This window comes from Pygocentrus nattereri, chromosome 19 (assembly GCF_015220715.1).
Source record: "Pygocentrus nattereri isolate fPygNat1 chromosome 19, fPygNat1.pri, whole genome shotgun sequence".
Taxonomy (NCBI): domain Eukaryota; kingdom Metazoa; phylum Chordata; class Actinopteri; order Characiformes; family Serrasalmidae; genus Pygocentrus; species Pygocentrus nattereri.
In genome coordinates this window covers 1,475,607-1,489,442 of record NC_051229.1, presented here as the reverse complement: position 1 = coordinate 1,489,442, position 13,836 = coordinate 1,475,607, and the positions used below count along the sequence as shown (strand labels likewise).

The 13,836-nt window shown below is 45.6% G+C and overlaps 1 protein-coding gene across 4 annotated transcripts in view; it reads left to right on the top strand.

Annotated features, from left to right (window-relative positions):
* Window positions 1-13,836, top strand: part of vav3b (vav 3 guanine nucleotide exchange factor b) — a 103,739-nt gene that overhangs the window by 67,604 nt on the left and 22,299 nt on the right. For all 4 annotated transcript variants that reach the window (XM_037531085.1, XM_017687016.2, XM_037531084.1 and 1 more), the window contains exons 16-20: window positions 4,023-4,124; window positions 5,428-5,519; window positions 6,795-6,817; window positions 8,625-8,658; window positions 10,251-10,381. In XM_037531085.1, coding sequence (XP_037386982.1) covers window positions 4,023-4,124; window positions 5,428-5,519; window positions 6,795-6,817; window positions 8,625-8,658; window positions 10,251-10,381 — 382 coding nt within the window. The remainder of the gene's footprint in view (window positions 1-4,022; window positions 4,125-5,427; window positions 5,520-6,794; window positions 6,818-8,624; window positions 8,659-10,250; window positions 10,382-13,836) is intronic.

The window sequence follows — 13,836 nt, the reverse complement described above, 5'->3', positions numbered from 1 at the left end:
TTTAGCTTTGCCAACATACAGTTTTCGATTCCATGGCACCTTTAAGTGTTTTGGGCCATTGCAGTAGTAAGCTTACAGTTTACATTTACATTTACTGCATTTGGCTGATGCTCTTATCCAGAGCGACTTACAATTTGATCATTTTACACAGGTAGGTGAAGGTGGTGTTGGGAGTCTTGCCCAAGGACTCTTATTGGTATAGTGTAGGGGGCTTGTCCAAGCAGGAGATTGAACCCCAGTCTACAGTGTAGTAGGTGAAGGTGGTGTTGGGAGTCTTGCCCAAGGACTCTTATTGGTATAGTGTAGGGGGCTTGTCCAAGCAGGAGATTGAACCCCAGTCTACGGTGTAGTAGGTGAAGGTGGTGTTGGGAGTCTTGCCCAAGGACTCTTATTGGTATAGTGTAGGGGGCTTGTCCAAGCAGGAGATTGAACCCCAGTCTACGGTGTAGTAGGTGAAGGTGGTGTTGGGAGTCTTGCCCAAGGACTCTTATTGGTATAGTGTAGGGGGCTTGTCCAAGCAGGAGATTGAACCCCAGTCTACAGTGTAGTAGGTGAAGGTGGTGTTGGGTGTCTTGCCCAAGGACTCTTATTGGTATAGTGTAGGGGGCTTGTCCAAGCAGGAGATTGAACCCCAGTCTACAGTGTAGTAGGTGAAGGTAGTGCTGGGAGTCTTGCCCAAGGACTCTTATTGGTATAGTGTAGGGGGCTTGTCCAAGCAGGGGATTTAACCCCAGTCTACAGTATAGTAGGTGAAGGTGGTGTTGGGAGTCTTGCCCAAGGACTCTTATTGGTATAGTGTAGGGGGCTTGTCCAAGCAGGGGATTGAACCCCAGTCTACAGTGTAGTAGGTGAAGGTGGTGTTGGGAGTCTTGCCCAAGGACTCTTATTGGTATAGTGTAGGGGGCTTGTCCAAGCAGGGGATTGAACCCCAGTCTACAGTGTAGTAGGTGAAGGTGGTGTTGGGAGTCTTGCCCAAGGACTCTTATTGGTATAGTGTAGGGGGCTTGTCCAAGCAGGAGATTGAACCCCAGTCTACAGTGTAGTAGGTGAAGGTAGTGCTGGGAGTCTTGCCCAAGGACTCTTATTGGTATAGTGTAGGGGGCTTGTCCAAGCAGGGGATTTAACCCCAGTCTACAGTATAGTAGGTGAAGGTGGTGTTGGGAGTCTTGCCCAAGGACTCATTGGTATAGTGTAGGGGGCTTGTCCAAGCAGGGGATTTAACCCCAGTGTACAGTGTAGTAGGTGAAGGTGGTGTTGGGAGTCTTGCCCAAGGACTCATTGGTATAGTGTAGGGGGCTTGTCCAAGCAGGGGATTTAACCCCAGTGTACAGTGTAGTAGGTGAAGGTGGTGTTGGGAGTCTTGCCCAAGGACCCTTATTGGTATAGTGTAGGGGGCTTGTCCAAGCAGGGGATTGAACCCCAGTCTACAGTGTAGTAGGTGAATGTGGTGTTGGGTGTCTTGCCCCAAGTTTTGCCAAGCTTAAGTGCAAATAAGTCCAAATGGTAATCTCAATGACTGGAACCCTGATCTTTCTGAGCTGAACCTTATTAACATTTTGGAAAATATTAGTATAATGGTGCTTGTAGACTTTCTGATTATTCAAATAAGCTGGATTTCATGGGGAATGGAACATAAACATCGATTTAGCCAGACTATATTTCAGTAGGATTTCGGAAAGTGCTCCCTCATAACGCCCACACGCGGCAGACTGAAGGGTGAGGATGGTTCAGGTCTGTCGACATGCCAGAGAAGTGTAAATGCAGTGTTAGGCAGCTTTGCCAAGCAGTGCAGTTACTTTGGTGACGCTGAGTTTTGTTCATGTTTGTCACTCATTTATACCGAAACGACTCTTCCATTCGCCTAAATGATACGCAGTGCATCCTGCCGTATTGTTTACATTAGAAATTTCGATGTGTTTCATACGAGTATGGGAAGGCGCTCAGTGGAGGCCGCGTGCTTTGGTGCGCTGGGACGCTCTGTTTGTTGTACGGTTTGAGTTTCTGGTTTACTGTACGGGCCGAGAAGTGTGATTAAGAGTAATTGTGTGGTAATGTGGAGCGTTCAGAAAGCTAGCGGGGGGCCTAAATGTGCTGCGGTGGGCTTGCTTCTCTGAGATGGAGCTGGGTAACGCCTGCTGATAAAAGCCGTGCTGGAGGTGTAATGGTGCTGGGATTGAAAAGAGGGGCGGATGTGTAAACACGGTGGGTTAAAGAGGGGCCGCCACGCTGAGGGTCCGTAATGACGTTTCCTCTCGGCGTTCTGCAGGGGGCTTTCAGACAACAAATTACACCACACACTCTCCTGACACAGAAATCAATCTCGCAGCCGTTCAGATAAAGAGCTCTCCCACCGCTCCACTTTCAGTCTTTCTGGAAACTTCCATGGAGGAACGTTTGATCTGCAACGTTCTCTCCTGTGAATGCAGGCACCGCTAGTGCAAATCAGCCCATCAGCCAAGACGTGATTGGTGTCTGAAGTTTGCTGTATGAATAAGTAATGGAAGCTGTTTGACATTGCCAATTAGCATGGTGCTAACTGCATAGCTAAAGGCCCTTACACTCTGACCACAAGGTGAATAAACACAGTAATCAGACTGGGCACTAATGACCAGGCAGAGTGTCGCCAAAACAATGACCACAGATGAGCCAGAACATCATGACCACCTGCCTAGGATGCTGTTCCTCCTCCACATGCAACCAAAACAGCTCTGACCCACTGTGGCATTGACTCCGCAAGAACTCTGTAGGTGCTGTGTGGTATCAGGCACCAAGACGTCAGCAGCAGATCCAGAGCAGTTTGCTGTGAAACGCTCTGTTCTAGAAAATCTTACCAAGTCAGAGCTGCTCACAGTGGTAGTGATGGGAACCAGACGTCCCTCTAAAAGCTCCTACAGAAAGTTCCTACATGAACTGGTTCTGAATTCACTGCCTGATGACTGAGACGCTGTTTTATGAGAGTTTAGAGAACTTCAACTCCATTCATGGTGGAGGGAGACATGCAGGGCGCTGTGCGGCAAAATAGTCCCCAAAGAAAACTCATTATTCCAGATTTTCCACTGTTTTCCATCATCAACATTCCATATAAGCTCAGAAGACTCGTGTAGGTTCTCTGGTGGTTCTGGATGGTAAATAAAGTGTCTATATCTGTGTTGTAGTCATGACAACGCCTGGTTCCTATCACCACCACTGTAAAGGCATCCTATTCTTTACAATCAACTCTTTCACGCCAAAGCAAAACCCTGAGAGACTCTGGTTACATCTCAGACTCAGAATTTTGAGAAATCGGTGGAATTTCTCCTTTGAGTCCTGTAAGGCTGAGGTTGCTGCAGTTTCAGTAATTTTATTTATTAAATGTGTTTTTTTCAGTAAAGAGGTCAGGAGACGTAAAAAACGTAGCAGAGGTTTAACTTCTCATTTTAGCAGGAATTCTGCTCTGCCACCTGGGATACCTTAGCAATGGCCTAGCAACACCTTAGAAACCACCTGGGATTGTGTAACAACAAATAAGCAACACCTTAGCAGCCACATGGAATTCCGTAGCAATCTCCTAACACCTTTGCAACCAGGAATTCAATGGCATTGGCCTAGAAACACCTAAGCAACGACCTAGAATTTCATAGCAACAGCCTAGCAACACCTTAGCAACCAGGAATTCCACAGCAATGGCGTAACAACACCTTAGCAACCACAGATTCTATGGCATTGCTAACAGCACCTTAGCAACCAGGGATCCCATTGCATTGGCCTAGAAGCATCTTAGCAACCACCTGGAATTTCATAGCAATGGTCTAGCAACACCTTAGCAACCATCTGGAATTCAATAGCATTGGCCTAGCAACACCTTAGCAACCACCTGGAATTCCATAGCAATAAACATGCCATTAGTGCTATGTTAATTGGTAATGTTAATGAGCTTCCACTATTTGTTAGCTGCATTAGCTATATAGCTCTAATACTTCAGACATGAAACGTCTTGTCTTGTCTGACTAGCTAAACTTCAGCTTCCCTTTATTCTGCTCCAGGTCCAACATCAGACCCGAAAACGCCACCTACAACTCTCACCATTTCCGGATGCACACCTTTGAGTGGGTGACCACCTGCAGCTCGTGCCACATGCTGCTCAGGTGAGACGGCTCCAGCTGTGATGTCCTACACTTTATTTACATACACAGTTCATGAATAAAATGAGCGAGTAATGATGGTAGCATTGAATAAGTGTTTATGGCAGCGATTGTACCACAGTGATAATAAATTCTATACTAATAATTCTACAGTCAACTGTCAGTGGGATTATAACAAAGTGGAAGGGATTGGGAACGACAGTAACTCGGCCACGAAGTGGTCGGCCACGTAAAATGACAGAGCGGTCAGCGGATGCTGAGGGGCATAGTGCGCAGAGGTCACCGACTTTCTGCAGAGTCAATCACTACAGACCTCCAAACTTCATGTGGCCTTCAGATCAGCTCCAGAACAGCGTAGAGATCTTCATGGAATGGGTTTCCATGGCCGACCAGCTGCATCCAAGCCGTACATCACCAAACGCAATGCAAAGCGTGGAATGCAGTGGAGTAAAGCGCCGCCACTGGACTCTAGAGCAGTGGAGACGTGTTCTCTGGAGTGACCAATCACAGTACTTGTCTGACTGCATTGTGCTGAGTGTAAAGTTTGGTGGAGGGGGGATCATGGTGTGGGGCTGTTTTTCAGGAGTTGGGCTCGGCCCCTTAGTTCCAGTGAAAGGAGCTCTTAAAGCTTCAGCACCAAGAGATTTTGGACAATTTCACGCTCCCAACTTTGTGGGAACAGTTTGGGGACGGCCCCTTCCTGTTCCAACATGACTGACCACCAGTGCACAAAGAAGGTCCAGAAAGACGTGGATGAGCCAGTTTGGTGTGGAAGAACTTGACTGGCCTGCACAGAGTCCTGACCTCAACCCCATAGAACACCTTTGGGATGAATTAGAGCGGAAACTGTGAGCCAGGCCTTCTCGTCCAACATCAGTGTCTGACCTCACAAATGCGCTTCTGGAAGAACGGTCAGAAATTCCCATAAACACTCCTAACCCTTGTGGAAAGCCTTCCCAGAAGAGCTGAAGCTGGTATAGCTGCAAAGGGTGGCCGACATCATATTAAACCCTATGCATTAAGAATGGGACGTCACTCAAGTTCATATGTGTGTGAAGCCAGACGACCGAATACTTTTGGGAATACAGTGTAGATTATATAGTTAGTTTTTCCCAAAGTAGCATTTGTGCATTAAATCTCCACTTTTTTAGAAACAACTTGTGACTATTTTAATGACAAACTCTGCATCAGTAGATGAGCTACCAGTAAGGTGGAGCTATAGGAAGGGGTTTCTGATAAAGTGGCCAGGGAGGATATTTTGCGCATGTCTGTTAATGTTATGTGTTTATTGACATCGTCCATCCAGAGGGATTTTTAATCAGGGCTACTTGTGTCCGAAGTGTGGAGTTGGGGCTCATAAGGAGTGTCTGGGCAGACTGGGAGCGTGTGGACGGGCAGGTAAGAAAAAACAATGTTAAAAATTAATTTGGTTTAACGACGGTAACTTACTGTTTTGTGTTTTATTGTTCTAGTGTGTTTTGGTTTTCATGGGTCACAGTTTTTGAGCTACAACCTTGAAATGTTGCACTATTTAAGAGTCTATGCCAGAACGGTCTGCTTGTGTTTTTGGGACCAGTTGTGTGAACTGTTTACAGACAGCATTCACAATTTCCATAGCAGTGGCCCTGCAACTCCTTAGCAACCACCTGGGATACCTTAGCAACAGTCTACCAACACCTTAGCAGCTACCTGGGATACTACTGCAACAGCCTAGAAATGCCTTAGTCACCACCTGGTATAACATGGCAATAGCCTAGCCATGCCTTAGCAAACACCTGCGATAACATGGCAACAGCCTAGCCATGCCTTAGGAACCACCTGGGATAACATGGCAACAGCCTAGCCATGCCTTAGCAACCACCTGGCATAACATGGCAATAGCCTAGTCACACCTTAGCAACCACCTGGTATAACATGGCAATAGCCTGGTCACGCCTTAGCAACCACTTGGGATACCATAGCAACAGCCAAGCAAGACCTCAGGAACCACCTGGGATAACATGGCAATAGCCTAGCCATGCCTTAGCACCCACCTGGGATACCACGGCAACCGCCTAGCAAGACCTCAGGAACCACCTGGCATACCATGGCAATAGCCTAGCCACGCCTTAGCAGCCACCTGGCATAACATGGCAATAGCTTAGCCATGCCTTAGCAAACACCTGGGATAACATGGCAATAGGCTAGCAACATCTTAGGAACCACCTGGGAAACCATGGCAATAGCCTAGCCACGCCTTAGCAACCACCTGCCATAACATGGCAATAGCCTCGTCACACCTTAGCAACCACTTGGGATACCATAGCAACAGCCAAGCAAGACCTCAGGAACCACCTGGGATACCATGGCAATGGCTTTGTCAAGCTAACCACCCTCTAGTCTTATTTACGTTCAGATTGAAGGGCTCAGTATGTAAAGTTTTACACCACACAGTTCAGTCCTCAGTACACGCAGCGCATATATAACTAAGCTGTGAAATCAGCCTGTTTATCCGCGGAAAATGTCCATTTTTGTTGATTTATCAATTTGAGGTCAGAATGAGGTCAGAACCAGAAAAATGGCTGGTGTGTTTTTTATTTTTTATTATTTTCTTATCTTCATCAGATGGTTAGTGAGCTGAAGCTGATTACTTCATATTTGTGTCTGTTTGTCTGTCCTTTTCTGTCATTGTAGATCCTCTGATGTCTAAACCTCCGGTAAGGCTGAAACTCTGAGCTGAACTTGCTCAATGATGATTTTTACTCATTCAGACATGCTCCTTCAGCCTGGCTGTGCCTCTGTCTGCGGTCTACCTGTAAAACGCACCGCGCATGTCTTACATCTCTTTAATCATGCATCACATTACAGTAACATTATCACTCATAAAACGGCTAAAGCATCATATCCTGCTCAGTCGTGTGTGGAATATAGTACAAATGACCTGTTTTTCTACCAAAGATGCAAAAAGTAGCACATTCGAAATTCCCCATAATCCAGAGTGTGAGATGTAAACAGAGGGATTCAGAGTGACTTGGTGTGAAACGGTTCAGACGTCTTTACAGTGGTGGTGATGGGAACCAGGCGTCGCCATGACTACAACACAGATATAGACACTTTATTTACCATCCAGAACCACCAGAGAACCTACACGAGTCTTCTGAGCTTATATGGAATGTTGATGATGGAAAACAGTGGAAAATCTGGAATAATGAGTTTTCTTTGGGGACTATTTTGCCGCACAGCGCCCTGCATGTCTCCCTCCACCATGAATGGAGTTGAAGTTCTCTAAACTCTCATAAAACAGCGTCTCAGTCATCAGGCAGTGAATTCAGAACCAGTTCATGTAGGAACTTTCTGTAGGAGCTTTTAGAGGGACGTCTGGTTCCCATCACCACCACTGTGAGGAGCTTTTAGAGGGACGTCTGGTTCCCATCACCACCACTGTGAGCGGCTCTGACTCGGTCAGTTTATCTAGAACGGAGCTCAGAACCGCTCTGGTTACATCTAAACCACTAAATTATGCAGAAATTTGATGGTCACTTTCAAGTAAAGAATACTAACCAGTTGCGGTTGATATCGGTTAAATCTGGTTTCTATTTAACAAAATAATTTTATTTGAAGATTTTAATTTTTTCATTTTTATTTTTAGCTAATCTTGACAAAATCTCACGTTTTTGAGTTCTTTTTGAGAACAGAGTGAATTAGTTAAATCAGTTTTAAGTGAGTAAACCAATCCATGGTGCGGTGTCCTCTAGTGGCCATTCCGCTGAATATTTTTAATCCAAAGTTCCTTATAATTCCGTTATCAGCGTCACAAAATCAAACAATCATGTCAGACAATCCTGTACAACTGGCATAATAAACAAACAGCATTTCAACACAATTAAAGCACCTTTTTAACGACTCACTCACTCACTTACAAAGAAAATCCAGTTCACTGTGGCTTTCGTCCAGACGTGACGGTTCTAAACGCGACTGGTTGAAAATGGTCCTACCCAGAGCTTAGTTTGGGATCTGGATCCCACACCTTGTTTACATATTAAATGCTTTTATGTGGCGATCTGCAGAAATGTATTAAGAAAAGTCTTAACATGTAATATAAAATGTGGAAAAGTTAACCTGAAAGCACGTCACTGTGTCCTGATTGGGCGCTCGACAGAAACGGTCATAAAAACCACTCCTGCGCTGTTTATCACTCGCGAGTGCGCTGCTGGGGCTCTGATCGTTCATCCTTCAGGAGAGCTCAGTAACAGCTTTCACATTGATTAACTATAAGCTGCTCAGTATTAGAAGCTCTTTGTTTAGTTTTGGGAAACTAGAGAACATTTGAGGCATGAGAACCTCACAGAGCCGCTTGTCTAGTGTGTCTTAATCAAAAATAATCAATGAAATGCAATGTGCAAAATAATCAATACAAACTCTCGCTTTAATCGTTTAAAAAGGAGGCGTATTTAAATTTTTTACAGTGAGCGACTGAAAGCAGTACAGTAATCATTATATATTCCCTCGGTTCTTCTCCCACAGAGAGAGATCACTCAGAGGAAACGGTACGACCCAGGTCAGTGTGTACATCACGTTTATCCTTTTCATTAAAGACTTTCATTAAAGACTTAAACCCCCACCAAACCCCCACCAAACCTCCACCAAATCCCCACCAAACCCCCACCAAATCCCCACCAAACCCCCACCAAACCTCCACCAAATCCCCACCAAACCCCCACCAAATCCCCACCAAACCCCCACCAAATCCCCACCAAACCCTCCACCAAACCCACATTAGACCCCCACCAAACCCCCACCAAACCTCCACCAAACCCCCACCAAATCCTCCACCAAACCCACATTAGACCCCCACCAAACCCCCACCAAACCTCCACCAAACCCCCACCAAATCCTCCACCAAACCCACATTAGACCCCCATCAAACCCCCACCAAATCCTCCACCAAACCCACATTAGACCCCCACCAAATCCTCCACCCAACCCACATTAGACCCCCACCAAATCCTCCACCAAACCCACATTAGACCCCCACCAAATCCTCCACCAAACCCACATTAGACCCCCACCAGATCCCCACCAAATCCTCCACCAAACCCACATCAAACCTCCCACCAACCCACCACCAAACCCACATCAAACCTCCCACCAACCCACCACCAAACCCACATCAAACCTCCCACCAACCCACCACCAAACCTTCATCCAAACTTCCACAAAAACCCCACCAAATCCTCCACCAAACCCACATTAGACCCCCACCAAACCCCCACCAAACCTCCACCAAACCCCCACCAAATCCTCAACCAAACCCACATTAGACCCCCACCAAATCCCCACCAAATCCTCCACCAAACCCCCATCAAACCTTTACCAAATCCTCCACCAAACCTACACCAAACCCCTACCAAATCCTCCACCAAACCCACATCAAACCTCCCACCAACCCACCACCAAACCTTCATCCAAACCTCCACAAATACCCCACCAAATCCTCCACCAAACCCACATTAGACCCCCACCAAATCCTCCACCAAACGCCTACCAAATCCTCCACCAAACCCACTTCAAACCCCCCACCAACCCCCACCAAACCTCCACCAAACCGCCATCAAACCTTTGCCAAATCCATCACCAAAACCACATCAAACCCCCACCAAACCCCCCAACCAAACCTCTCACCAAACACACACCAACTGCCCCACTAAACCCAGACCAAACACCCCCCAAATGTCCACCAAACACCCCACCAAACCCCCTACCAACTCTGACCAAAACACTCTCCAAACCCCCCACCAAACTTCCACCAAACCCCCCACCAAAGCTTTAACCCCCCCACCCCCCCAAAAAAACCCAATCAAACCTCCACTAACCCCCCACCAAACTACAGGTAACATTTCTATATGATAAATTATTTGTATGTTCTCCCACCCAGTCATCTTAGAGCAGCCCCTCTCACTCAGCCCAGTGTTTCAGCCCAGACGCAATACACCCAATCACAGCAGAGCTCATTTACATAAATCAGTCTTAAGGGGAACAAAAGTAATGAAAGCAGCCTGTTTCTATTCTAAGGTATTAAGAGAGGCTGGAAAACTGTTTGATAAAATAGATGAACAAGTAAATAATTTCTTTGTGTATGTTGTCTTACAGGTTTGCCCAGAATGTTGGTTATCAGGGATTATCTAGGGGCCCCCAGTCCTCCTGGTGGTCCGCCGCTGAGTGTTCAGGTTGGTGATGTCATTGAGGTCATCAGTGCTAACCTGGACAGCTGCTGGTGGCAGGTAAGTCTGATGTAACCCCTCGTTTACTGCTCTTCTGTCCCTGTAGAGAAAATAAAATATGTAAACTTTTAAAAAACTCAAAAAGAAACAATGCCAATAAAAATGATAAATATGCAATAAAATAGATTTACATATCACACCTTTGATTTATGTGTCGTCTCCTCAGCACCTGATCCAGTCCGTGCGTCACTGAATCAGTGCTGCTCAGGATTCGAGCTGTTAAACTCGGAAGCGCATGGAATTCATTCTTTATCTGGTCCAATTCAGTCTAATACATAATCCTGCAGCTTCTAATGAATGGATTAAGATCAGTCTTGGACTAAATCGCAGTGCCAGTAGTGATGCATTATTAAAAATCCATTTTAGTCCAGACTTAGACCTAATCCAGTCTTCTCCCAGACCGAGATGAACCCAGATTAAACCTGCATTCACAATTATGATTGAAAACTGGCAATTTAGTCCGAGAGACACAACACACAGAGCAGGTGCTGTTTGGGTGGTGGGTCATTCTCAGCACTGCAGTAACACTGACGTCGTGGTGGTGGTGTGTTAGTGTGTGTTGCGCTGGTGCGAGTGGATCAGACACAGCAGTGCTGCTGGAGTTTTTAAACACTGTGTCCACTCACTGTCCACTTTATTAGACACTCCTACCTTGTCAGTCCACCTTGTAGATGTAAAGTCAGAGACGACAGCTCATCTGCTGCTGCACAGTTTGTGTTGGTCATCATCTAGTCCTTCATCAGTGGTCACAGGACGCCGCCCACAGGACGCCGCCCACAGGACGCCGCCCACAGGACGCCGCCCACAGGACGCCGCCCACAGGACGCTGTTGGCTGGATATTTTTGGTTGGTGGACTATTGGTTGGTTGGTCCACTCAGGCCAGCACAACACACTAACACACCACCACCACGTCAGTGTCACTGCAGTGCTGAGAATGACCCACCACCCAAACAGTACCTGCTCTGTGAGGGTCCATGGGGGTCCTGACCACTGAAGAACAGGGTAACAGAGTATCAGAGAAACAGATGGACTCCAGTCTGTAACTGTAGAACTACAGTGTGCAGCTATACGGTCAGTGGAGCTGATAAAGTGGACAGCGAGCGTAGAAACGAGGAGGTGGTCATGATGTTGCGCCTGACCGGTGAATTTTATACATCATAGTGCTGTATTTACCATCTTCCTCCTGTTGTCGCTCCAGTCTGTCCGAGCTAATGGCTCAGCTGGGAATTCACGCTGCGTGCATGTTCCCCACTTTTTTACCCACCGTTTCAGCCTGAGAAAACAACGAGACAGAAAAAGGAAGCTGGAGATTCCGTGCGAGATGAACAGACCCGCCGTGTGTCCGTGTCAGCTGTGGAATGATAATGATAATGTACACAGGCTGCTTTATTTTATCTGGCGTGAAAACGACACTTAACTGCTAATCAGGCCAGTTAATCTTCAGGGTCACGCGGCGCAGAGGAAGCGAAAACGTAAAGAAAATATAAATAAATATAAAGCCCCGAGCGTTCATCTGCCGCGTTCCTGCGACACAATTATATCTGTCCCAAAGCCAGAACAATACAATCAATCACTCTAATTTCATTTCATCTCGTTCTGCTGCCAACTGTTTACTCTGTAGGGGTAATAAGTTTAATCTTTATCATGCGCCTATTTGGGGCGGCTTAACAAATATAAAGGGCTTTCAGGAGCCGCAGTGAAAATGTTATTAGGCTAAATAAATCACGGATATGCTTTAGGATCGGCTTTCCAATCTAATATCTAATCTGCGCCGGGGGCGCCGCTTTTTTCCTCCTCGAAATGCGTTTTACACTTTAATAAAAGAGAAGGTAAAAGAAGGACAAAAACGCCTTCATCATCACCAAACTATACGTGTCTCGCAGAGGAGAGCTCCGCACTGATGTCAGAGGGAAGGAAGTTCACTTTTACTCCACCTTCAGCAACACTTACAGGCCCTGACTACGACAAATGGTTCGCATTACCAGTTTGGATTTGACTTATGGTGTCCAAAAGTATATGGACAGTACTTCTAATGAGAATCCAGCTACTATACGGTCACCCAGTGCTTTGATTGCCATAGAAAATGGTCCTTAGGTCACCAAGAAAGTGGTCTTTAGGTCACCATGTCCAGTGCCAAGCATGGCCTAGAGGGGTATAAAGCCCCCCCAGCATTGGGCTGTGGAGCAGAGGTTCTCTGGAGTGATGGAGCCTCATCCTGTACCTTTGGGATGAGTTGGAGTGATCCAGAACTGACCATCCAACAACTCACTAATGCTGAGTCAAATCCTCACAGCAATGTTCAACATCTAGCGTAAAGCCGTGCCAGAAGAGTAGAAGCTGTTACTGCAGCACAGACTCACTATTCACGCCGTTAATTTCAGAAAAGTCCACAAACATTTTGGACATTTTATACACACAAAATATATCGGAAAGCATGTACAGAATATTTTAGATAGTACAGAATCTAGAGTTTTATTTGATTTTTAGTTTTTTATTTGATTCCAAGTAATTCTATACCATTTATACTGGCATATATATATATATATATATATACACACACACACACACACACACACACACACACACATATATATATATATACACAAAACCTCATATCGCCAAAATGGTGACTTTACAGGAGAAGGAAAAAACCTACTTTACTTTCAATGTAAGTCAATGGAACCAGAATTTTTCCCAAGTCATTTTTGGACAAATATCGTGGTCCATCCTTCATGAAATTTCCACACAATATAAAGGCGAAAAGACATTTTCAAATTATGTCAAAAACTGAAAATTGACAGAAATTGAGATACGAGGTTTTGTTCCAACAACAGCTATATATATATATATATATATATATATATATATATATATATATATATATATATATATATATATATATATATATATACACACACCTGCCACTTTATTAGGTGCAGCTAGTAAAAGGTTGGACCCCCTTCAGAATTCTTCGTGGCACACTTTCAACAAGGTGTTCAACAAACTGCTCCCTGGGCACCGTGGATCGGGCTGCCCACCGCTCTGGGCACATGTGTTTACTGCCCCCTAGTGTGTGTGTTCACTAGTGTGTACGTGGTGTTTCACTGCCCGGATGGCTTAAAATGCGGAGGTCTAATTCCTCTGTGTTCTGAATTCTTTGTATGTGTTTATATCTTCAGAGACACATGTGAGAAATGATCCTGCTGGGAAAACATTTTTCCCGAAAGTGATAAACACCAAAAACCGCAACATTTAACTAACGTCTTCTGCTGTTTGAGCATGTTGTCATGATTGGCATGCTAAAGCTAATGCTAATGATTATTCAGTGCTGAAGGCTGCTGTGTGGATTGTGGCTGAGGGGCAGGTTTGAGCCGTAATTAACTGGGGCTGTAAATGTGATGCGCTGCTTATTGGGAGCTAATTGTCTTTGGATTTATTAAAGCAAAAGGTGGGG